This window comes from Dipodomys ordii, unplaced genomic scaffold, assembly GCF_000151885.1.
Source record: "Dipodomys ordii isolate 6190 unplaced genomic scaffold, Dord_2.0 Scaffold183, whole genome shotgun sequence".
NCBI lineage: Eukaryota > Metazoa > Chordata > Mammalia > Rodentia > Heteromyidae > Dipodomys > Dipodomys ordii.
Window position 1 is genome coordinate 72307 of NW_012267399.1, and position 23212 is coordinate 95518.

A 23212-nucleotide genomic window follows, 5' to 3' on the forward strand; every position below is an offset into this window, starting at 1 on the left:
AAAATATATGAAGTTGAATACTGACATTCTTATTGATGATTTTGTCCTTCTCACTTTTCCAACCACACCTAAAAGAATTGAACTCAGGGGCCCCTGCTTTCTAGGCCAGCCTCTATCACTCGATCCACACATCCCAGTCCTTTTGCTTTTGCTATTCATTTGTGGGGTGGAGGGATGCATCTCAGTGCTCATAGCCCAGGCCTGTCTCAGATTGTTATCGCTATCTATGCTTCCAGCGTAGCTGGGATTTCAGAGGTGCACCACCACCATACCAGGTTGGACAGATGTCTTTGAAGAATGGCGACGAGGTCAGATGTGGAGAAATCTAGAGGCCTGAAGGCAAGTGCGATAGGGCTGATGGTTTCAGGACTTACCTCTGTAGGAAGACCCAGCCACCTGCTCCTCCAATGAAAAGAAACAGGAATATCTGAACTTGATAAATAAGAACTATGAAACTGTAACCTCTCTGTACAGCATCTTTACAAGAGAAAATTTAAAAGAGCTTGCGCATGTCTGATCCTAGGCGAGTTAGTCGTCAGTGGCACAGGCCGGGCTCCTGACAGCAGGGGGCGCTGTGGCGGGCGCCACGCTCCGGCCCCTCTGGCTCCAGGCTTCCTCTCGCCTCCTCCGCAGCTTCCGGCGTGGCTCGCGCGCGCTGGTCATGGACCGCAACCCCTCGCCCCCACCCAGCCGCCCCGACGGGGCGGACGAGGAGGAGGAGGCCGGCGGAGACTGCATAGGGAGCACGGTCTACAGCAAGCACTGGCTGTTTGGTGTCCTCAGCGGGCTCATCCAGGTGTGGACACTGGCGCGCGCTGGCTCTCCCTCCTTTCCCCGGTAGCCGGGCCCCGCCTCGGCCGCCCCTCGGAACCCTCCCGCGGGACCTTCTCCAGACCCCCCCCCAAGTTAGCCCCCTCCGGCCCTCCCCCGAGTCCTCCCTGCCGCCTTCCGCGCCCCACACACCCCGGGCCTCTTCCCCCCCCTCCCCGGGCCCTGTCTCCCCGTCCTCCCCGGGGATCCCTTCCCGGGCCCTCCCGGGGCGCTGCAGCGCGGTGGCGCTACCCTGGGCGCGTCAACACCAAGGGTTGAGTTGGAAGGCGGGGGTGCCGGGGCCGGCCGTTAGCCTACCCCGCACCGATGACCACGCAAGTCCTTTGTGGGGATTCTGATCCTCAGCCCCACTGGCAGACCCTGATTTGTTTATTTCATGGATTTGGGGTAGTGAAATAAATGGTGATTTTTGGAGATACACAGCGCTGATATCCAAGGCTACATTACTTTGGGCAACGCTTCGGTTTCTCCCGCCAAATACAATCGTGATAGCTATACTATAGTAGAGGCTTTTTGCACACATGAAGTACGTTACATAAAATGGTAATGATCACAGAATGCGTGGCGAGGTGTTTGGTCTTTGAAGAATCCTGCAGTAAATGTGAGTTTTCTTCCTCCACGTTTCGCTTCTTTTTCCTGCTTTAAATGTATACTCTCCAATCTTTTTTTTTTTTTTTTGAGTTGGTCCTGGGGCTTGAACTCAGAGCCTTGGGTGTTGTCCTTGAGCTTTTTTGTTGTTGTTGTTGTCCAACACAAGTGCTGTACCACTTGAGCCACAGCTCCATTTCCAGAATTTTAGTAGTTAATTGGAGATAAGAATCTTACAGACTTTCCTGCCTTGGCGGGCTTTGAACTGCAACCCTCAGATTTCAGCCTTCTGAATAACTGGGATTACAGCTCTGATCTACTAGTGAGCTTCTTGCTCAGCTTTTTCACACACAACTAATGCTCTACTTAACCCCAAAGTGGTATTTTAAAGAAGTGTGTTGAGTAGGTTACATGACTGCCAAGAAGGTTAACACATCAGGCTGAAAGCTGGCATGGTGGACAAAGTGCTAATTTTTTAAAACAAGATTTTTGCCAAAGAATATACTTTGAGAATAGTCTCTTGTGATTTCTAAATGAAAAGGAGCTGTGAGGAACTAGGGACAGTTGTCATTCATCCTTTTTCCCCACTTTGTGTCACTAAAGATTGTTACACCAGAGAATGGGAAATACAGCTCAGAAGATGAGGAGCAGCAGACAGAGCTTGATGAAGAAATGGAGAATGAAATTTGCAGAGTATGGGATATGTCCATGGATGAGGTATGGGACTAGAAGTGAAACTGAAAAAAGACTCATCTGGGGAGGGGTGGCAAATGGAGTTTTTCAAAGGTTTAATCTTTCACTCTCTGAGGAAAGGCTTTATATAGATATAGTATCTGTAGTCTCTTGAATATATGATTCAAGGGATGAAGTCCTAATATTGTTTTTTCAATAGATAATAATTTATGAATGCTAAGAATTCTGGAATTCTGTCTCTGAAGGTATGCACAGTTTCATCCTATGTATATCACAGAGTGTTCTTAAGAAAGCTATAATATCACTAGGCAGTGTTTTTTTGTTTTGTTTTTGGTATTACTGCTTAGGCAGGTGCTCTACAACCAGAACCACTCTGCAAGCCTTTCTTTCCTTATATTATTTTCAAAATAGGGTCTTCCTTTATGCCCAGTGTCCTCTGTGTTTCCCCACATATCTGGTATTACATGCACATGCTACTGCCTAGCTATTGTGCTTTTCCCCTAGTTTGGGACCATAGGTGCATGCCATTGATCAAGATACAGTCTTGTGAACTGTCTTCTTTGTCCAGTCTGGCCTCAAACATTCCCTTATTCCTGCTCCTAAGCAGCTGTTAAATAGAACAATGAGTCCTTTTTAAATTGTATTAGGAAGGGGAAAGGAGAGTAAGAGAGAGTGATGGGAGGATGGACCGGAATACATTGTTTTTTTTTTTTTTTGGGTCTGGTCGTGGGGCCTGAACTCTGGGCCTGGGCGCTGTCCCTCAGCTCTTCAGCTCAAGGCTAGCACTCTACCACTTGAGCCACAGCACCACTTCCGGCTTTTTTTCTTTTTGCTTATGTGGTGCTGAGGAATCGAACCCAGGGCCTCATGCCTGCAAGGCAAGTGCTCTACCACTGAGCCACCTTCCCAGCCCTGGAATACATTGTATATACTCATGGAAATGTCTCACTGAAATCCCCTTGTATAATGTATGCTAATTAAAAATGATTTAGGTAAATATATTCAGGTCAGAGTAAAAGGAGGGTAATTCTTTGGCGTATCATGGTTAGTTTGTGGAATTGTTTTATTATGGTAGATACCACAAAGATTCCCTAATAATTGTGTGTGTGTGTATCCGTGTGTCCGTGTCCCTGTGTCCGTGCGTGCGTGCGTGCTAGTGTTAAGACTTGAACTGAGGGTCTGGGTGTTATCCCTGACCTTTTATGCTTAAGGCTAGTCCTCTAGCACTTGAGCTACAGCTCTACTTCCAGCCTCACTTGAGCTACAACTCTACTTCCAGCGTGTGTGTGTGTGTGTGCGCGCGCACACACACACGCACGTGTGTGTTTAATTGGAGATGAGAGTTTCATTCACTTTCCTGCCTGGGTGGCTTTGAACAATGGTCTAAAGATCTCAGTCTTCTGAGTAGATAGGATTACAGGCATGAGCCAGTGGCACCCTGCTTTTTTGTCTTTTGACATAATTCCTAACTTGTGGGTAAAGGGTGGTATATATAGAGTTAACTTTTTTTTGTGTGCCAGTTCTGGGTGCTGTCTCTGAGTCTTTTTGCTCAAGGCTACTGCTCTACCATTTGAGCCATAGCTTCATTTCTGGCTTTTGTTGGTTAATTAGAGATAAGAGTCTTATGGACTTTCCTGCCCAGCGTGGTTTTGAACTGTGATCCTCAGATCTCAGCCTCCTGAATAGGATTGATGTGAGCCACTGGCATCTGGTGAAATTCTTTTTTCTTTTTTTTCAATGGGTGCCTTAACTACAGTGTTTAAAGAGAAATATTAACATCCAAGCTAATAATCTTTTTTTAAAAAATAGGATGTGGCTTTATTTCTCCAAGAATTTAACGCTCCTGACATATTTATGGGAGTATTGGCAAAATCCAAGTGTCCCCGATTAAGAGTAAGTACTTACATTCATTTTCCTCAGTTTGATTTTTTTTTTTTACTAGCTATAAATAAAAGAAATCAGTTTGCAAAAGCTTATTGGACATTGTTAGGTAATATGCTACTTAAAATTGTTAGAGCCTTAAATTTTTCAAATTGAGCATGATCAGGGAGATCAGTCTGTTCATTTGGCAACTATGAAAACCAGATAGGCATACCCATATTATACTATACAATATATTACAAACAAGAAACAGTGCCTAGACCTGCTGGTTCTCAGTTATCACGCTTTATGCTCTTACTGAATTAGGTTCTTTTTTTAGACCTTTTTACCTATAATGCATTATTCATCTTACTGCCAGAATAATCTTCCTAACGTACTGTTTCTATATATTGGTGGCCCTTTTTGAGAACCTTAATGGCTTCTTAAATATCTTCACATATTTAGTCTGTACCTCTTATGGCAATCAAAGTCCTTAATCCCTGGAGCTTTTTATCTGTTAGTTTACCTTATACTGCTCTCCCACTTCGTGCTACCGTCTGGTGCCTTCTTTATTAGCCATGAATACATTAGCCATATACCTCATTCCCTTAACACTCATTTCATCCATAAATGTTTCTTCTTCCATAGCTCCTGCCTTCTTTGCTCTTTCTTTTGTGTGTGGCTTTTATTCTTTATCTAGTTTTGTGTGTTAGGTGCAAGCAGTATATCTATATCCTGCTTTACCTTCACTTCCACCCAACCTTAGTTGAGTGAAACTTTTTGTTCAGGTTGTTTTCTTAAATATTTTTCACCTCAAAGCCATTGTAACCTGTGAAATTTGATTTGGCAGGAAATCTGTGTGGGAATTTTAGGTAACATGGCCTGTTTCCAGAAGATATGTATGTCCATCAGCAGTGATGAAAATCTTGGGTAAGTCTTGCTGCATTTCTCAAAATACATTCATATTTCACATCCCTAGGGAAGTCCTAATGCATAGGAGACATAGAAAAACAGGAAACAGTGCTTCTTGTGTCTTCATGCATACTCTGGGAACTTCATTGTGTATTGATGGGGGAGTTGCGGGGGCGGTGGGTGGCTTGCACACTGTATGTGCACATGATTCAGGATTTAAGTGTGCACATGGTTCTGGATTAAGCTTTCTTCATTAGCAAATGCCAACAGGCAGTAAGCAGGCACAAGGAAGAATCTGGGGCCAAACTTGGAGATTGGGACAGCTGATTAGAATCCAAAACAACTTAGGCCTAGGGAATCCAAGGATTCAGATTTGGGGCCTGGGAAGTTAGCATATTTGAGCAGTGTCTCTGAGAACTTCGACTTAGATGAGGGAATGGGAATTGCCAACAGACTAGAAGAAGATGAGTTGCCTCTGTGGTGAAAAGTCTTTCACATGTCTTGCAGTCTAGTTCTCTCTGCAGGAACTATAGAGCAAGCAAAGAATGGTTACTGGCAAAGTCAAAATGACCCTTTCTGTGTGGGAAAGAGTATTGGGACCTTATGGGACACCTAGAGGCTACAGATAGATGAGCTGTATGGTTCTGGTTCTTAGGAACATGAGCATTTATTTTGTAATTATTCATTAACTGAAATATGCTTTATTTCATAAGAAAAAATGTTTTCAAAAGTTAAATGGAAATTCTGATGTTTGGAGTGAGAGAGGTAAAGCTTATGGCTAACTTTTTTGTCTTGTAGGCAGGTGTTACTTCATTGTTTGTATGATTCAGACCCACCTACTCTACTGGAAACAAGCAGGTGTGTGCTTTTCTTTCTGTGGAGACTATGCAGTTACTCAGAGGGAATTTAGGAAGATAGAATTGGTTCTTGTACTTCCTTTTCTGTTTTAAAAAGATGATATTAAGCTCACATTTCTTACATAGGTTGTTGCTTACTTGCCTTTCCCAGACAGAAGTGGCCAGTGTCTGGGTTGAAAGGATTCGGGAGCATCCAGCTATTTATGACAGCATTTGCTTCATCATGTCAAGTTCAACAAATGGTATGTAACATGTAATCTAAAAAAAGAGTTTAGATTCAAGCCCATGATGACTGTTAACTTTTATTGTAAATTTTTAAAAAAGTTTGAAAAAGGAGCTGGGAAGGTGGCTTAGTGGTAGAGCAGCTTGCCTTGCATACATGAGGCCCTGGGTTCGACTCCCCAGCACCACATAAGCAAAAAGAAAAAAAGCCGGAAGTGGTGCTGTGGCTCAAGTGGTAGAGCGCTAGCCTTGAGCTGAAGAGCTGAGGGACAGTGCCCAGGCCCAGAGTTCAGGCCCCACAACTGGACCACCAAAAAAAAAAAGTTTGAAAAAAAGAGTTTAGATTATATTTAATTGTTACAGGTAACTATTTCTGGAAGTCTCTTTTAAAAAAAGCCAGGCATGGTGACTCATACTTGATCTAGCTACTCAGGGGGCAGAGTTAGGTAGGACTTCAGTTCAAGAGCAGCCCAGGGAAAAAGTTGGTGAGACTCCCATTTCAATCAACTAGATGGTTCATGCCTGTAATCCCAGCTAAAGGGAGGCTGTAGTTAGTAGAGGGCTGCCTGTCTGCAGTCCCAGCCACAGGGAGGCTGCAGGTAGTACAGGGTTGCAATCCATGGTTAGCCCTGATCGAAAATGAGATCATTGGACGCAGTGGGTCATGCCTACAATCCTAGCTACTTGAGAGTATGTATTCTGAGGATCACAGTTTGAAACCAGCCTGGGCAAGAAAGTTTAAGAAACTCTTATCTCAAATTAACTACCAAAAAATCCAGAAGTAGAGTTGTGGTTTAAGTGGTAGAATGCTAGCTTTGAGCAAAAAAGCTCAAAGACAGTGCCCAGGTCCTGAGTTCAAGTCCAGGACCAGCACAAGTACACACACACACACACACACCACAAGAAATCTTATCTGAAATATAAATAATGCAAAACGGAGCTGCAGTTGAGGGTAAGGGTAGAGGGAATGACTCAACCTTGTAACATACTTGCTTAGCAAGCATGAGTTCAAATCCTAGTACCACCAAAAATGAACAAATAAAAACATAAAAATACTAGCTGGGTGCCGGTGGCTTATGCCTGTAATCCTAGCTACTCAGGAGGCTGAGATCTGAGGATCGCAGTTCGAAGCCAGCCCAGGCGGGACAGTCGGTGAGACTCTTATCTCCAATTAACCACTAGAAAACCGGAAGTGGTGCCGTGGCTCAAGCAGTAGAGCGCTCGTCTTGAGCTGAAGCGTGCAGAGACAGTGAGCGCCCAGGCCCAGAGTTCAAGTCCCATGACTGACAAAAAATAAATAAAAATAGCTAAGTCCAAAGGAAGTATTTCAATTCAGGGTGTAAAATTTCTTTTTTTTTTTTGTCAGTCGTGGGGTTTGAACTCTGGGCCTGGGCGCTGTCCCTCAGCTCTTCAGCTCAAGGCGAGTGCTCTACCACTTGAGCCACAGCGCCACTTCCGGTTTTCTGGTGGTTTATTGGAGATAGGAGTCTCATGGTCTCTCCTGCCCGGGCTGGCTTTGAACCGAGATCCTCAGATCTCAGCCTCCTGAGTAGCTAGGATTACAGGCGTGAGCCACCAGCGCCTGGCTGAAATTTCTTAAAGTTCCATGATGCAGATAAATCCTTCACTTAAAAGTGAAAGAAGAAGCCAGGTGCCTGTGGCTCGCGCCTGTAACCCTAGCTTCCCAAGAGGTTGAGATCTGGGGATCACGATTCAAGGCCAGCTCAGACAGGAAAGTCTGTGAAGACTTTTTTTTTCCCCCAGTCATGGGGCTTGAACTCTGGGCTTGAGCGCTATCCCTGCGCTTTTCCAGCTCAAGGCAAGCACTCTATCACGTGAGCCACAGCACCACTTCTGGTTTTCTGGTGGTTAATTGGAGATAAGAGTCTCACGGACTTTTCTGCCCAGGCTGGCTTTGAACCATGATCCTCAGATCTCAGCCTCCTCAGTAGCTAGGATTACAGGTGTGAGCTACTGGTACCCGGCTGTGAAGATTTTTAATCTCCAATGAACTACTCAGGAAAAACTGGAAACATGGTGCTATGACTCAAGTTGGTAGAGTGCTAGCCTTGAGCACAGAGAGGCTCAGAGACAGAGCCCAGACCCTGAGTTGAAGTCCCAGGACTGGCCAAAAAAACCCAAAAGCAGAAGAGGCCAGATGCCTCCAGAGGCCAGTGACCATCCTAGCTACCTGCTTGGCTGAGATTGGGAGGATACTGTTTGCCAGCTGGGGCAAAAAGTTTTGAGATCCCTTTTCAACCAATAGTCAAGCACAATGGTGCTTGCCTGTCATCCTGGAGGTTGAGATCAGAAGCCTTGAGATTCTGGTCAGCTATGATAGAAAAGTTCATTATACTTCATCAATTTAAATGGCTGAATTTGTCATCCCAGCTACAGTGAGAAATGTAAATAAGAAGATCATGGTCCAGGCCAGCCCCAAACAAAAGTGAGATGTTACCTCAAAAGAACCAGTGTAAGAGCTGGGAATGTGATTTAGTGCTTGCCTAGCATGTATGAAGCCCTGGGTTCAATTCCTGAGTACTGCATAAATAGAAAAGCCTGAAGTGGCACTGTGGCTCAAGTGAATATTAGCCTTAAGCAAAAGAATCTAAAGGAGAGTGCCCAGGCCCTGAGCTCAAGCCCCAGGACTGGCAAATAAAAAAAAGAAGTGTGAAAATGGGCTGGGGGCAAGCTCAAGTGGTAGAGCACCTGCCTGGTAAATGTAAAGCTCTGAGTTCAAATCCTAATACCACTAAAGTGTATGTAGAAAGAAAAAGAGAGAAAGGAGAAGAGAAAGATAAGTAAATTGAAATACACATGAATCACAAAATGCTCTTGGAGTTAGTATTGCTTTGGTAAGATTTGCCTTTCTTAGAATTAGGTTTTCTTTAGAAATTTTGTTTACTCTTATTACTTTAAATATTTCATTAAGTATCTGTTTTATTCTCTGCAGTTGACTTGCTGGTGAAAGTGGGGGAGGTTGTAGACAAGCTCTTTGATTTGGATGAGAAACTAATGTTGGAATGGATTAAAAATGGAGTTGCTCAGCCTCTGGACCAACTCCAGGAAGATTCTGAAGAGCGGCCAGTATTCAGGATTGTGCCCTGTGTCCTGGAAGCTGCCAAACAAGTACGGTAGGTAAGCGCTTATGCAAAATGTTCTGGAAAATTCCAATTAGTAGATAGGTCCTTAGATAGAAAAATCCTAGTTTCCTCTACACAGGATGAAGTAGACAGCCAATCTTTTTAGGTTTGACTTGCTACTAATGTTTGTTGTGACAGTGTTTTTTTGTAAGAATCAATAAGGTTCAACATAACTGATATCATTTAGCTGTAGATAATTATTGAGCATTAGTTTGGTTACTGTCTCAATTTTGTCATTAATTTTATGTATTTCAAACCAAAGAAGAACAAAGAATTTCTTGTGTTTAATTTTACAGTGAACATGTGAGAACTCCTGTTCATTGACCACAGGAGTTTTCCTGCCACTTGTGTCTGTGCACCTGTCTGAGAGGTGTCTTGCTACGAGAGACCACTACTAGAGGCCATTGAAACAGATTATTACCAGTCACTAGAAAATTAGTATTTGCATTCATTTGATTAGTAGTTAATAGTGTAATCTCCATTACGAGCTATTAATTTTATGTCATTTTAAAATGAGGATTAAATCTATGCTTTCCCCCAAACCTGCTTCTTCAGTATATTCAGTCAGTGAATGATGCAGTCATTATTGCATTGGGACACTGTATAAACCTTTTCCCTACCAAGCCAGTCAGCCCCCAAGCTTTTCCTGACTTCTCTTGGGATCCCAGTCAGACATCTGTGCTCTGCTATCCCTTACCACCCACATTCTCTTACCTGAATTTTTTTTTTTTCTGTGTGTATGTGTGCGCGTGTGTGCATTCCTAGGGCTTGGATTCTGGGCGTAAGTGCTGTCCCTGAGCTTTTTTTGCTCAAGGCTAGCACTCTGACACCTTGAGCCATAGCACCACTTCTGGTTTTCTGGTGGTTTATTGGAGATTAGAGTCTCACGGACTTTCCTGCTGGCTTTGAACCATGACCTTCAGATCTCAGCCTCCTGAGTAGCTAGGATTACAGCCACTAGCTCCTGGCTCTGTGAAATATCCTTTATTTCTTCACTGTCCTCCAAGCCTTTGTATAGTATGTCCCTTCTCTCTCAAAATCTTCTTGTCTCTTCAGGTTTCTGTGTGAAGGTCGTTTCTCTTAAGATCCATTCTCTGACACCCAAAACTAAATTTATTCTACTTGCTTTGTGGTCTGTTAGCACCTAGGACTTTGTCTGGTGATCAGCTCATTTTGCTTTATTGTAATTACTCGTTTAATTGCCTTCTTATCTTTTAGACTTTTAAATTTTTGTTGTTTTTGTTCTTTTTTGCCAGTCCTGGGTCTTGAACTCAGGGCCTGGGCACTGTCCCTGAGCTTCTTTTGCTCAAGGCTAGCACTCTAACACTTGAGTCACAGCGCCACTTCCAGCCTTTTCTGTTAATGTGGTACCGAGGAATTGAATTAAGGGCTTCCTGCATGCATGCTAGGCAAGCATGCTACCACTAAGCCACATTCCCAGCCCGAGACTTACGTTTTTAATGAAGATATCCCAGCCCCCTAGCATTGTGCCTAAAAAGAATAGTTGCTTAAATAAACATTTGCTGAACCATCATCTTATTGTTCACTGTCATTTACTGAATATTTTGGTTGAAGAACCAACATTTTGAGTTCCTGAGAATACAAATATCGACTAAAAGAATCATGGGATCATGAATTTAGTGTTACCAGTTCGAGAGCCAGGAACATCCTGTTTTTGACCAGTCCTGGGGCTTGAACTCAGGGTCTGGGTGCTGTCCCTGAACTTCTTTTACTCAAGGCCAGCACTCTACCACTTGAGCCATAGCACCACTTCCAGCTTTTTCTGTGTATGTAGTATTAGGGAATCAAACCCAGGGCTTCATGCATGCTAGGCTAGCACTCTACCACTAAGCCACATTCCCAGCCCTTCTATGAAGTTTTAAGAACATCAGTATTGTCAGTAGTCCCAGTTAATTTGTTTTGATTAACTAAGTAAGCCAGAGTGATGAAGCCTTACCTAGCAGGTTAGTACATTACTGCTTTTGTGAGATATAGTCAAAAAGAATTTTTACTTCTTATCTTGCATGTAATTATATTGGATAATATTTGTTTACTGTTTTCTCTACAAAAGCATGAGCTTTATGTTAGGAGAGACTTTGTTCTGTTGCCTGTTTTTATCCTTAGCACCAACAGCAGTGTCTAGCTCAGTGACGAGTGTTTGTGAATGAATGAATGATTATGGTTCTCTACCCAGAGGAGTTACTGAATCAGTACTTTTGGTTTTTGTATTTAGTTCTGAAAACCCAGAAGGGCTTGATGTTTACATGCACATCTTACAGCTACTTACCACAGTGGATGATGGAATTCAAGCAATTGGTAAGGTGGTTTATTGGGATAGACTATGCTACTAATTTAGTTGTTGTCTGTTTTTAAATTACTACTTTGTTACAATCTTTATTAAGTACAGTGTCCAGATACTGGAAAAGACACTTGGAATTTACTTTTTGATCTGGTCTGCCATGAACTCTGCCAATCTGATGACCCACCTATCATATTGCAAGAACAGAAAACAATGCTGGCCTCAGTATTTTCAGTGTTGTCCACCATCTATGCTTCTCAGGCTGAACAGGAATACCTAAAGGTTGAAAAAGGTAGGTATCATTTCTGACACTGTATTTAATTGGATACTTTAGGTTTTGCATTTTAGGCCTATTGTCTTCATTTGTTTTTTGCCTTTTCCCCCAATTAAAAAAAATCTTTGTATTCCCATATCCACAAGAAGTGTTTCATGTGCCTTACAAAAACCTCATAGATTTTATTATAAGCATGCAGGAGGGACTGAGGGTGTAGTTTAAGGCATGTGCTTAACATAGCTGAGGCCCTGAGTTCAACATCCAGTACCATGGAAAAACAGTCATCAGGAAACTACAATGTGACTATTCAGAGATAATTGTTGTCCTGCTGTGTGCGTGCGTGCGTGCGCGTGCGTGCGTGCGTGTGTGCGTGTGTGTTTGTGTGTGTGTACTAAAATTTGTACTCAGGGTCTCAAGCTCTTGTTCATCTTTATCATTCATGGATGGTACCCTAACACTTGAGCTATACCTTCATTCTGGCATTTTGGAGATTAATTGAAGATATAGTCTCTTGAAATTGTGTTTAGGCTGTTTTTGAACCATCATTCTCCCAGTTCTCAACTTCCTGAGTAGCCAGCATTGTAGGCATAAACTACCAGTGTCTGGCTGTTTGTTTGTTTGCTTTTTCAGTACTATAGTTTGAACTCAGGACCTTATGCTTGCTAGATTTGCTTTCTCAGGTGGTGCTCTACCACTGGAGCCACACCTCAGATTTTTGCTAGTTAATTGCAATGGAGTCTCATGGACTTTTTTGTCCATGTTTGTCTCGAAGCCTGATCCTTCAGATCTCAGCCTCTTGAGAAGCTAGGATTATAGTTATAAACCATTGGCACCCAGTTATAGTCCTGCCTTTAAGCCAACATTTTAAATATAAATACAAAAGTATACTTTCTTGTGTAAACACTTATGCAGAGTTATTTATATGACTACAGTTTAATCCATGGTCCATCTAGAATTATTCTAGTGTCACACATGCTCCTTATTGGTTCATTCTCATTGTCACCTTTTCAGAGTCTCTGCTGACTGGCTTTAGTATATTTTCCTCTTCCTTCATATAATTTGCCAAAATCTGAAATGACCTATTTTATTATATTATTTACCTGAAAGTCCAATGCCTTAGTGTTCTTTTTTTAATCACTGTATGTTTTATTGCCTAAAATATGTTTAGCACTAGTTCAATAGGAGTGAATGAGTGAATAAATAAATAAAATACCAAACTTGATTGGCTGATTTATGCCTCTTGATTTGTTCATACTGTAGATCTTCCTCTAATTGACAGTCTAATTCGAGTGTTACAAAATATGGAACATTGTCAGAAGAAACCAGAGAATTCAACAGACTTTAATACAGCAGAAACTAAAAAGTCTGATTTAACTCAAGATGACTTCCATATGAAAATCTTAAAGGACATTTCATGTGAATTTCTTTCTAATATTTTTCAGGCATTAACAAAGGTAAGAAAGACAAACTAGTGGTTTCTTCAACAAAAGAAAGTAGATTGCTAATTACCTAAACTTTATTACTCTATAGTTTTTTTTTTTTTTTTTGTGGTGGGAGTGCTAGGATTGAATCCTAGGTCTTCTACCATGGAGATGGGCCAACGCAGAATGCCTAGGTAGTCTACTGGATGCATCCTTAGCCCTGCTATTGTTTTTCTAGTATGAAAGTGTTGTAACTGGAAAAGTAAAGTCTTATATCACTAGTAATTTAAAATCTGAAAACAGCAACTAATGTAGTTTAGAATATTTATATATGCTTTGTTTTGTTTTGTTTTTTGGTCGTGGGGCTTGAACTCTAGGCTTGGGCGCTGTCCTTGTGCTCTTCAGCTCAAGGCCAGCGCTCTACCGCTTGAGCCACAGCACCACTTCCGGTTTTCTAGCAGTTTATTGGAGATAAGAGTCTCACGCACTTTCCCGCCTGGGCTGGCTTTGAACCGCGATCCTCGGATCTCAGCCTCCTGAGTAGCTAGGATTACAGGCGTGAGCCACCAGCGCCCGGCAATATTTATATATGCTAATGCCAACAGACCGTATTGCCAGAATGCTGTTGACATGTGATAATGTTCACTTTGTTTAACTCTTATATTGTTTATTACAATTTTTATACTAAGTAAAGTTCAATAGATGATAAATTGTGGCTTACTTGGATTTGTATTTTTTGGTATTATAGAGATGGAATATCTTTCTATAAATTTTATATATTATTTATGTTTCGGTTTATAAGTATATTAACGTTTTTTTCCTTGTGTGTGATGCTGAGAGTCCAGTTCAGGGCCTTGCATACCACTGAGCTCCTCTCCAGTTTTATATTCATTTTGTTTATTTACATGAACTTCTTGGACAATATGTCTTTTTTGTATTCATTGCAAGTATTTTTTTAATTGATTACAGTTACTTTTTATTTTTTGGAGGGAAGAAAAGTTTTTTCTCAAGTTACTGGAATACAGCTGGAAGGTGGGCTGAGAATAAATCTAGAACTAAATCATAGAAATTCTTACATAAAAATTCTGAGGAGGGGCTGGGAAGGTGGCTCAGTGGTAGAGCGCTTGCCTTGCATGCCTGAGGCCCTGGGTTCAATTCCCCAGCACCACATAAGCAAAAATTAAAAAATTCTGAGGAAATTCATATCATAAAAATTCTGAAGCGGGCTGGGAATGTGGCTTAGTGGTAGAGTGCTTGCTTAGCATGCATGAAGCCCAGGGTTCAATTCCTCAGTACCACATAAACAGAATAAGCCATAAGTAGTGCTGTGTCTCAATTGGTAGAGAGCTAGCCTTGAGCACAAAGAGGCCCAAGGATTGTGCCCAGACCCTGAGTTCAAGCTCCTGGACCGGCAAAAAAAGAAAGAAAAGAAAAGAAAGGAAAAGGAAAGAAAGAGAAAGGAAGGAAGAAAAGAAAGAAAGAAAAAGTAGATTATTGCAGAAGCAATAGAGAGGAAGGAATGGAGTCATTAAGGCCTGAGGCTAGGAGACCAATCTTAAAGAATAACCTGAAAAGTAATGAAAGGGGTGAGATAAGAGAAAAGTTTAGCAGGGTAGAATTGAACTCCTGTGTGGAGAAGTGAGCAGCAGTGGAGAAGGGAAAGTCATGGCTATGCAGCAGGGTGGGTGGTAGCACCCTGAACTGAAGTAGGATGACAGGAGAGAACATGTTTGGGTCTTAATTGAGAGCTCAGTTTGAGACATCTGAAGTGCCTGACCTGACCAGTAAGGAATTGTCATATACTGATTTATATTTATTTACCAGATGTAGCTTTAGGAATCTTTTTTTTTTTTTCCTTTTTTTTTGTCGGTCGTGGGGCCTGAACTCTGGGCCTGGGCGCTGTCCTTCAGCTCTTCAGTTCAAGGCGAGCACTCTACCACTTGAGCTACAGCGCCACTTCCGGTTTTCTGGTGGTTTATTGGAGATAGGAGTCTCACGGTCTTTCCTGCCCGGGCTGGCTTTGAACCACGATCCTCAGATCTCAGCCTCCTGATTACAGGTGTGCCACCAGCGCCTGGCTAGGAATCTTTCTTTTTTGACATTGATTTTTGTTGTTTTAGGAGACCGTGGTTCAGGGACTAAAGGAAGGCCAGTTAAACAAACAGAAATGTTCCTGTGCATTTCAAAACCTCCTTCCTTTTTATATTCCTGTGGTGAGTATGGGTGAATATATACGGGTTGAATGTCACAGGATTGCTATTTTCACATAAGGACTTAATGCTTAGAAGCCATCGTCAAAAAAGAAAGTATATTCCCATGACTTAATACTTTGTCAGCGAGATGCCTTTTGGGTATCTTGTAGTGTTCTAACTGTAAGAGGAAGGAATCAACATGGCATTTATGCTCTCCCTTTTTGTTATGAAGTAGGTAGAATATGTATTGAGCAAAGGTGCCATTCATAGGAAGAGTCTCTAAGTGATACATTTGCTCCTATTGGAGCAGTTTCAGGCTAGAAAGTTTTTTTTAGGAGAGTGAAGTAAGGAAATGATGCCATGAGGGGACATGTAATAAAATGGAGGATGGTGAAGTACCGGTGAGAGGAAGCAGCAGGAGAGTCTGTGATAGCTCTGTTCACGGAGTGGTTTAGGGAAGATCACTTCCTTCCTGGCTATTTAGGAACTGACTGTTCAAGAAGTGCTGTTACCTGCTGTCATAGGGGGATCTACCCACCTGTCTTTCTCTTAAGACTTTTTAGAAACCCCAGGTAGAGCCTTTTTGTAACTAATGGTATCAATATCTTTAGAACTGCCTTTAAAAAAATTTTTTTTATTGTAAAAATACTGTACAGAGGGGTTACAGTTACATGAGTAAGGTAATGAGTACATTTCCTATCGAGCATTGTTACCTCCTCCTTTGTTTTTCTCCTACCATCCCTTCTCTCCCCACCTCCCCAACTCCTCCCTATGTAAAGTTCATTTTCAACATATTGTCTTTAGAACTGCCTTTTCTTCCATGTTGATAATTCAGTTCTTTGTTTGCCTTATAGGTGGAAGACTTTTTTAAAATTCTGCAGGAAGTTGATAAAGCTCTTGCTGATGAGCTGGAGAAAAGTTTCCCAAGTTTGAAGGTGCAGACTTAAAAACTGAGTTGGAATTTCTTTTGTTCGGGAAATAAACTTGTTTTGTTTTGTTTTTGTAGTTGATATGTAGAAGATACTGGATAGAATTCCTGTTTGCTTTACACTCAGCCCTGCTTCCTTCTGAGTTCCTCACTTCCATCGGCATAGGAACTGGAGTTTTACTATGTACTTTCCAGTCCTCATCTTCCCATACTGATTTTGTGTTATTTAGCTTAGATGATGAAGAAGAAAGCAGAAATACAAGCTTAGCATTGAGGTTATCTTTAGAATATTTGAGAAGTTGGTGAAGATTTTCCTATAACTCTCAATTTTTATATAAGAATTTTGTGTCCACTATGAGAATCCATAGCTATCGTAACCAAAAGCCCTGTTACAGTAGCTTAATCCGACAGCAGTTATGTTTTATGGACTAAGAACAGAAGCGTGAGAAGTAGCTCAGGGATCCTTCCCCCTTTCACCAGCTTTTCGCCTTGGTCTGCGATGTTGGTCTGGGTGTTCTTGTCCACCGTTTTTCTTTTTCTTTTTTTTTTTTGTCGGTCGTGGGGCTTGAACTCTGGGCTTGGGCGCTGTCCCTCAGCTTTTTAGCATGAGCGCTCTACCACTTGAGCCATAGTGCCACTTCCTGTTTTCTAGTGGTTTATTGGAGATAGGAGTCTCATGGACTTTCCTGCCCCGGCTGGCTTTGAACCATGATCCTCAGATCTCAGCCTCCTGAGTAACTAGGATTACAGGTGTGAGCCACCGGCACCCGGCCACCGGTTTTCTTTAAGTGAGCTGTGCTCTGGTTTTCATCTACATTCAAGAAAGAAAAGGGAAAAGAAACACAGAGGCTTTCTCTTGGCAACTCTTATCCTTTCTTATTGGGAAAGGACAACCCTCCCTAGTCTCCTGTGTTATCTGTAAAGATTTTAAATCTCATATTTTCCTCTCTATTCTGTAATAGGGACTGTAATGGTGGCTGGCTTTCAGAGAGCCAGTCCATGTGTTTGCTACAACATGCAAACTTATTTTAGCCATTATATGTGTAATTTGTGTTGATTCCTCTGTATGCTAGTAGCAAGTCAGATGTACCAATTGCTATTAATATGCCCTTGTTATACTTGAGTGTTTTTTCTGTGTTGTACATATGAAGATAGCAATGTTGACATTTTCATTAAAATTCATTAACAAAATTCCTTATTTTCAGCGTAATTTTGTGGTTGAAGTTCAGAAAATGATTTTAATTGAGCAAATTTAAATTGACATTGAGGGAGTTTAATAACTTTAGTTTGTAGTCACTGGTACATGATGCCTTCTCAGATGTCATAAACTTGTGGGCACAACTGGGATCTGGGCTCAGGCCTTGGTGCTCCAGGCCGGTGCTCTTACCACCAAGCCGTACCCCCAGTGCCCAAGTGCGTCCTGGTGAGATACATGCACATCAAGCAAGCACACTTACACAAGCACCCAGTTTACATTGTTTACTGTGTTACTCTCTTCTGTTGTAATGTTATAAGGCAGTATATATTTTCATTGTTTTGATCTGTTTAGAAACTTCCCAAAGGTTTAGCTAAACCTTTTTAAGTCACACCAAAGAATTGAGTCCTTGAAGCTTTACAGTAGTGGTTTGAAATGGTGTTTTCTCCAGAGCATAAATAGGAAATTGAAAGTACACATGCAAGTTAATCTTTTGCAGGGGAGGGAAAAATTACAAGATGAATCTGAGTATTTGATACATATTTTGTGTTAAGTTTGGATTCTATCTTTGAAATAACAATCATTTTAAGAGAAGAAGATATATTTTTTTGCCTTTAAAAAATACTTTGTTCCCTGAGATATTGGGATAGTGCTAAACTTTTTGCATCTCGTTTTTTTATTTTTTATTTTTTTGTCAGTCATGGGGCTTGAACTCTTGGTCTGGGCACTGTCCCTCAGCTCTTCAGCTCAAAGGTGAGCGCTCTACCACTTGAGCCACAGCGCCACTTCTGGTTTTCTGATGGTTTATTGGAGATAGGAGTCTCACGGTCTTTCCTGCCGGGCTGGCTTTGAACTGGGATCCTCAGATCTCAGCCTCCTGAGTAGCTAGGATTAAGGCGTGAGCCACCAGCGCCCAGCTCTCTTTTTTTTTTTGAGGGGGGTGATCTTGCTTTTTAGATTTCAAGTATTTTTCTATTCTACGATTAGTATTTCCTTTGCCTTACCTTTGAATTACTTTCTTTGATAATTTTAGTGTGAGAAAAGATTTAGGAGCTACCTTTCAACATACATACTTTTTGTGATGAATTGTATGTAGAAACCAACTGTAGGCAATAAAGTAAAACATTTTCTGTGGTTGAGCTGTAGCTATGGCATTGAGCTATAGTAGAGGAAATTGAAGAAAAGGAATGCTGGAGTTACAAATTATCTTGCTTGACTAGTATACTTCATAGCCTCATTGGTAGCCCAGTTTTTCAAGGAACAGATTTGTGATCTGTTCTACCTAAGCATACTTTCTTATAGCTTTATAACTTCAGTTTTCTCTACTCCTGAAGGAAGGCTTTACTTTTTTTTTTAAATCAATAAGTAGTTGTACAAAGGAGTTGCCACTTAACAAAGCAGTTTGTGAATACAATATATCCTGATCAGCATCACCCCTTTAAACATTCTTATCCATCTTTTCCATCCCACCCCCTTCCCTTACTTCTTACTTTTATAGGATAAATATTGGATTCTTCATTTTCTTGGAGGAAGTTTTAAGGAAGGGAAAACAGGCAAACATTTATCTTCAATTAGAGCATTCTAATTTTTTTTTTGAATTTTAAAAATGTTATAAAAAGCCATGTTTATAGTAAAATGGTAGATGCCTTGGATTTACTTCAAAGCAGTCTTGGGCAAGAGGAGGGAGGTTGGTAAGAGAGGAGCAGAAACAAGATTGGCCAGGAATAATGGATTGATTATGTGAAGAAAGGTCATAGAGTTCTCTTATTTTTGTATGTTTAGGCCTACTATATTAAAGTTTTATGAAAGCTAGGAACTTACAATTATAAGCCTGAGTTTATGCCTGGTGCATATGTCTTTTATGTTTCAACAAAAAGTAAATTGTTGTAATGTCATCAAATATTACTGGACTTAACACAGTGAAAACCAACAGAAATACATTTGTTATCTAGCCACTTGAAGTGGCCAGACATGGTGGTATGTGCCTGTAATCCCAGGAAAAGGGGAGGCTAGGTAGGAGGATCACAAAACGGTATCCCTGTGCAGAATGCAAGACATTACCTGAAAAATAAGACAAAAAAAGTTCTGTGTGTGTGGCTCAAGTGGTAGAGCACTGGTCTAATAAGCATGAAGCCCTGAGATCAATTCTCAGTACTGAGAAAAATGAGCAAATAACCAAGTATGGAAAATGATTGCCTTCATGGTTTCAGCTGAAAAGGAGATTATTGTAATTAGAAATGTTAATGACTCCCAATCAGATGGGAACTGATTTCACATATGTGTTAGCACCATAGTGGATGCTTTTCACTAGTGAAAACGCAGCAATTTTTAATTGTATATTGTGGGCAGAGGAATAATTAAGGAAAGAATCAGAATCAGGACATCAGAAGTATTACAAGCTCACGTTTGTCCAGTGCTTTTATTCATTGGACATTATGTCAGACCTATGAGAGCCTGGGTAGATGGATACTGTTCTTAGGGCCAGGCCAGACAGGAACTCAAGGAAGCAGACTGGAAGTGGGAAGACACCTCGTCAAATTTCTTTACTTGTGAGTAACCCTACTTGTGAGTAACCCAAGGAATTTTCTGTACTATAAAAGCCAAATAACCTCCATAGGCTTCTAGTTAGTTGGTTTTTTTTTTTTTGGTCAGTCATGGGGCTTGAACTCTGGGCCTGGGCCCTGTCCCTCAGCTCTTCAGCTAAAGACTAGCTCTCTACCACATAAGCCACAGCACCACTTCCAGCTTTTTCTGTTTATGTGGTGCTGAGGAATTGAACCGAGGGCTTCATGCATACAAGGCTAGCATTCTACCACTGAGCCACCTTCCCAGCCCCTGGATTCTAGTTAGTTTTATAAACAAAGATTTTAGAATACTAGGCTACTTTTTGTTTGATGATTATTATGCCCACATGACTATTCTTTTTTAGGTGAAGGGTGGGGAAAGCATACAGGGGTTTGAACTCAGGGCCTAACACTTGCTAGGCAAGCACTTTACCACATGAGTTATGATCTAAGTCCTTTTTACTTTGAGTTGTGTTTTAGATCAGGTCTTGTGCATTTTCTCTGGGCTGCCTTACTCCATGATACCTATGCCTCCCAATGTTAGGCATGTACCACCACACCTGGTTTATCTGTTGAGGTAGGATTTCACTAACTTTGCCGAAGCTGGCCTCAAACCACAATCCTTTTTCTATTTCTACCTCTCTTACATGTATAAACCACCATGCCTGCACTGGCTGGCTTACTGGCTGTGATTTCTTGGGGTCATTCCCTGCAAATGTCCATAATTTAGCATCAAGCAGTAACTTATTTGATTAAGGCTCTGAGATATTCCCGTATCTCTATCACAAATTTTGCTTATGAATGAGTTCCATCTGAGACAGTCACTAGCATTCCCATTCCTTTTTTTTTGTCGGTCGTGGGGCTTGAACTCTGGGCCTGGGTGCTGTCCCTGAGCTCTTCAGCTCAAGGTTAGCGCTCTATCGCTTGAGCCACAGCACCACTTCCTCCCATTCCTATTTAAGAGTATTTATTTTAGGGCTGGGAAGGTGGCTCAGTGGTAGAGTGCTTGCTTTGCATGCATGACACCCTGAGTTCAATTCCTCAGCACCACATAAGCAGAAAAAGCCGAAGTAGTGTTATGATTCAAGTGGTAGAGCATTAGCCTTGAGCTGAAGAGCTAAGGGACAGCATGCAGGCCCAGAGTTCAGGCCCATGACTGACAAAATAAATAAATAAGTATATATTTATTTTAGGCAATTGTGAATGCCTGTAATCCCTGCAGTTGGGAGACTGAGGTTGGAGGATCATGAGTTTGAGGCCAGCCTGGGCTACATAGTGGGACTCTATCTCAAAGAAACAAGAACAAAATGAAGTAAATTGGCAGGGTTGTACCTATGTATGGGGTACAGTTTGATTGCAGTTCGTGTATACAAATTGTAAAGATCAGTCACTGCACACATTTATCAACTGTTTCTTTGTGTTGAGGAGATTCAAAATCCTTCCAACTGTTCAGTATCCCCTATGTTCAAGTAATAGGTGTTGTACAAGGGAGGTGGGAATAAATGGGGAGAAGTTGACAGTCTATAAATGACTGGAAACTATGAAGCAAGCTATATTATTTTTTAAAATCCTCTATTTTCACCTATGAAACTGATGGTACCACTTCAGGCATTGTTAAACAAAACAGCTGTGTGGCAGACTGGCAGTAGACACTCGAAAGTTAGCAACTGTCCACAGAAAGGCTTTCTTACAAGGGTCTGAGGTTTCTTGCTTATATTTGATCAGGTGCAGCACTAATGAAAGTATGTCTAAACAGGCACAGCACATTGTATATGAGGATGAGTTCAACTCAGTTGACCTGCATGGGATATTAAGCAAAAAGTAATGACATAGTAATAAGTAATGGGGGAAGGGGAAAAACATTTATGGAGGGTGATTAGGACCTTGAAAGTCACTTAGCCAGAGTATTCTGATCCTAAGAGTAGCATTTTTGCCTTTCTTACAGGACTAATGTGTTTAGTGGTTGTTTGTTTTAGTACTTTGGAAATTGTGAAAGTGTCAAATCACGTAGGACTTCCCAAACACTAATGCTTTGTTTCATGGGATCAGTTTTTAAAAGGGTCCTAGCAAAATGGTATTTCATGTTTATTAAAATTTAGTTGTTGTGGTTGTTATTGTTGTTGTTTTGCCAGTCCTGGGCCTGGGCACTATCCCTTAGGTTCTTTTGCTCAAGGCTAGCACTCTACCACTTGAGCCACAGCACCACTTCCAGCTTTTTCTGTTTATGTGGTACTGAGGAATTGAACCCAGGCCTTCATGCATGCTAGGCAAGCACTCTATCCCTGAGCCACATTCTCAACTAAAATTTAGGTTTTCTTAAATGAAATCCAAAGTCTTGGAAATCTGAATTGTGGTTGTAAATAACCATGTTCACTCATCAATAGAGGTAAACCATATTCCACTGCAAATCTGATTTGTACCAGAATATCAAGGGTCCTTTGACTCTTAATGTCTTCCTATGTGGGCTCTAAATACCTTTCCCTATGAAATGATTTTAAATGAACTTTTAAAGACCAACTTCCTGTGTTCCACTGTGAAGACTCAGTATATATTTATAAAAATCTGATTGCTAGAACACGCCCTTGCTTCATATAATACTGTGTCAATATTGGGCTTGTGGACCTGCAGGCTGTTTAGAAGTAGGAGTCTGACCAGACCATCTGCCAAACGCAGCCATTGCAAACCCTTTTCTCTATTACTGTAATGAAATCACTAAAATCATTTCCTGTTCCCCGTCCTTGTTCAGATCTTCTATCTTCTGTCAATAAGAGGATATTAAAATACTCAGGAAAGTCCACATATCCTTTTCATCCTGGTCTCCACAATGAAGCCCAACACTTTGTGTTTTAGTGATGGAAATAATAAATAATCAGTGACGTCAAACCTATTGTAATAAAAGAAGGCTGCTTATTAAACCCCCTTTCTCCAGCTGCTTTTCCTTTGACATCATGGGATCTGTGACTTTTATGGGCTTTCCCTCTTACCTTTGAGGGTTTCTATGATTACATGAGGAATAGAAGTTTTGAGATGTCTCTTCATAGAAGTGACACTTTCCTGCTCAGCCTCAGTAAATATAGACTCCAACAATTGAAAGAACAAAGACATCGTGCATTTCAAAGGAGTTTGACTTCCTCAGATACAGACTTGCTTCCAGGAAGGAGAGTTGTTTGAAAATACAGTATATGGGTAGGTGGGAGTACATGTGTAATCACAACCCACAATTCAAGTGAATG

At 41.4% G+C, this 23212-nt stretch overlaps 1 protein-coding gene across 1 annotated transcript; it reads left to right on the forward strand.

The window, feature by feature from the left end:
• Positions 1-637: 637 nt before the first annotated feature.
• Saal1 (serum amyloid A-like 1) lies at positions 638-16765 on the forward strand. The gene is made up of 12 exons (XM_013034128.1): positions 638-796; positions 2023-2136; positions 3922-4005; positions 4823-4902; positions 5683-5742; positions 5868-5983; positions 8917-9097; positions 11340-11422; positions 11509-11697; positions 12940-13133; positions 15221-15313; positions 16147-16765. The coding sequence occupies exons 1-12, from the start codon at positions 662-664 to the stop codon at positions 16237-16239; spliced, it is 1422 nt and encodes a 473-aa protein (XP_012889582.1). The 5' UTR covers positions 638-661; the 3' UTR covers positions 16240-16765.
• Positions 16766-23212: the final 6447 nt, after the last annotated feature.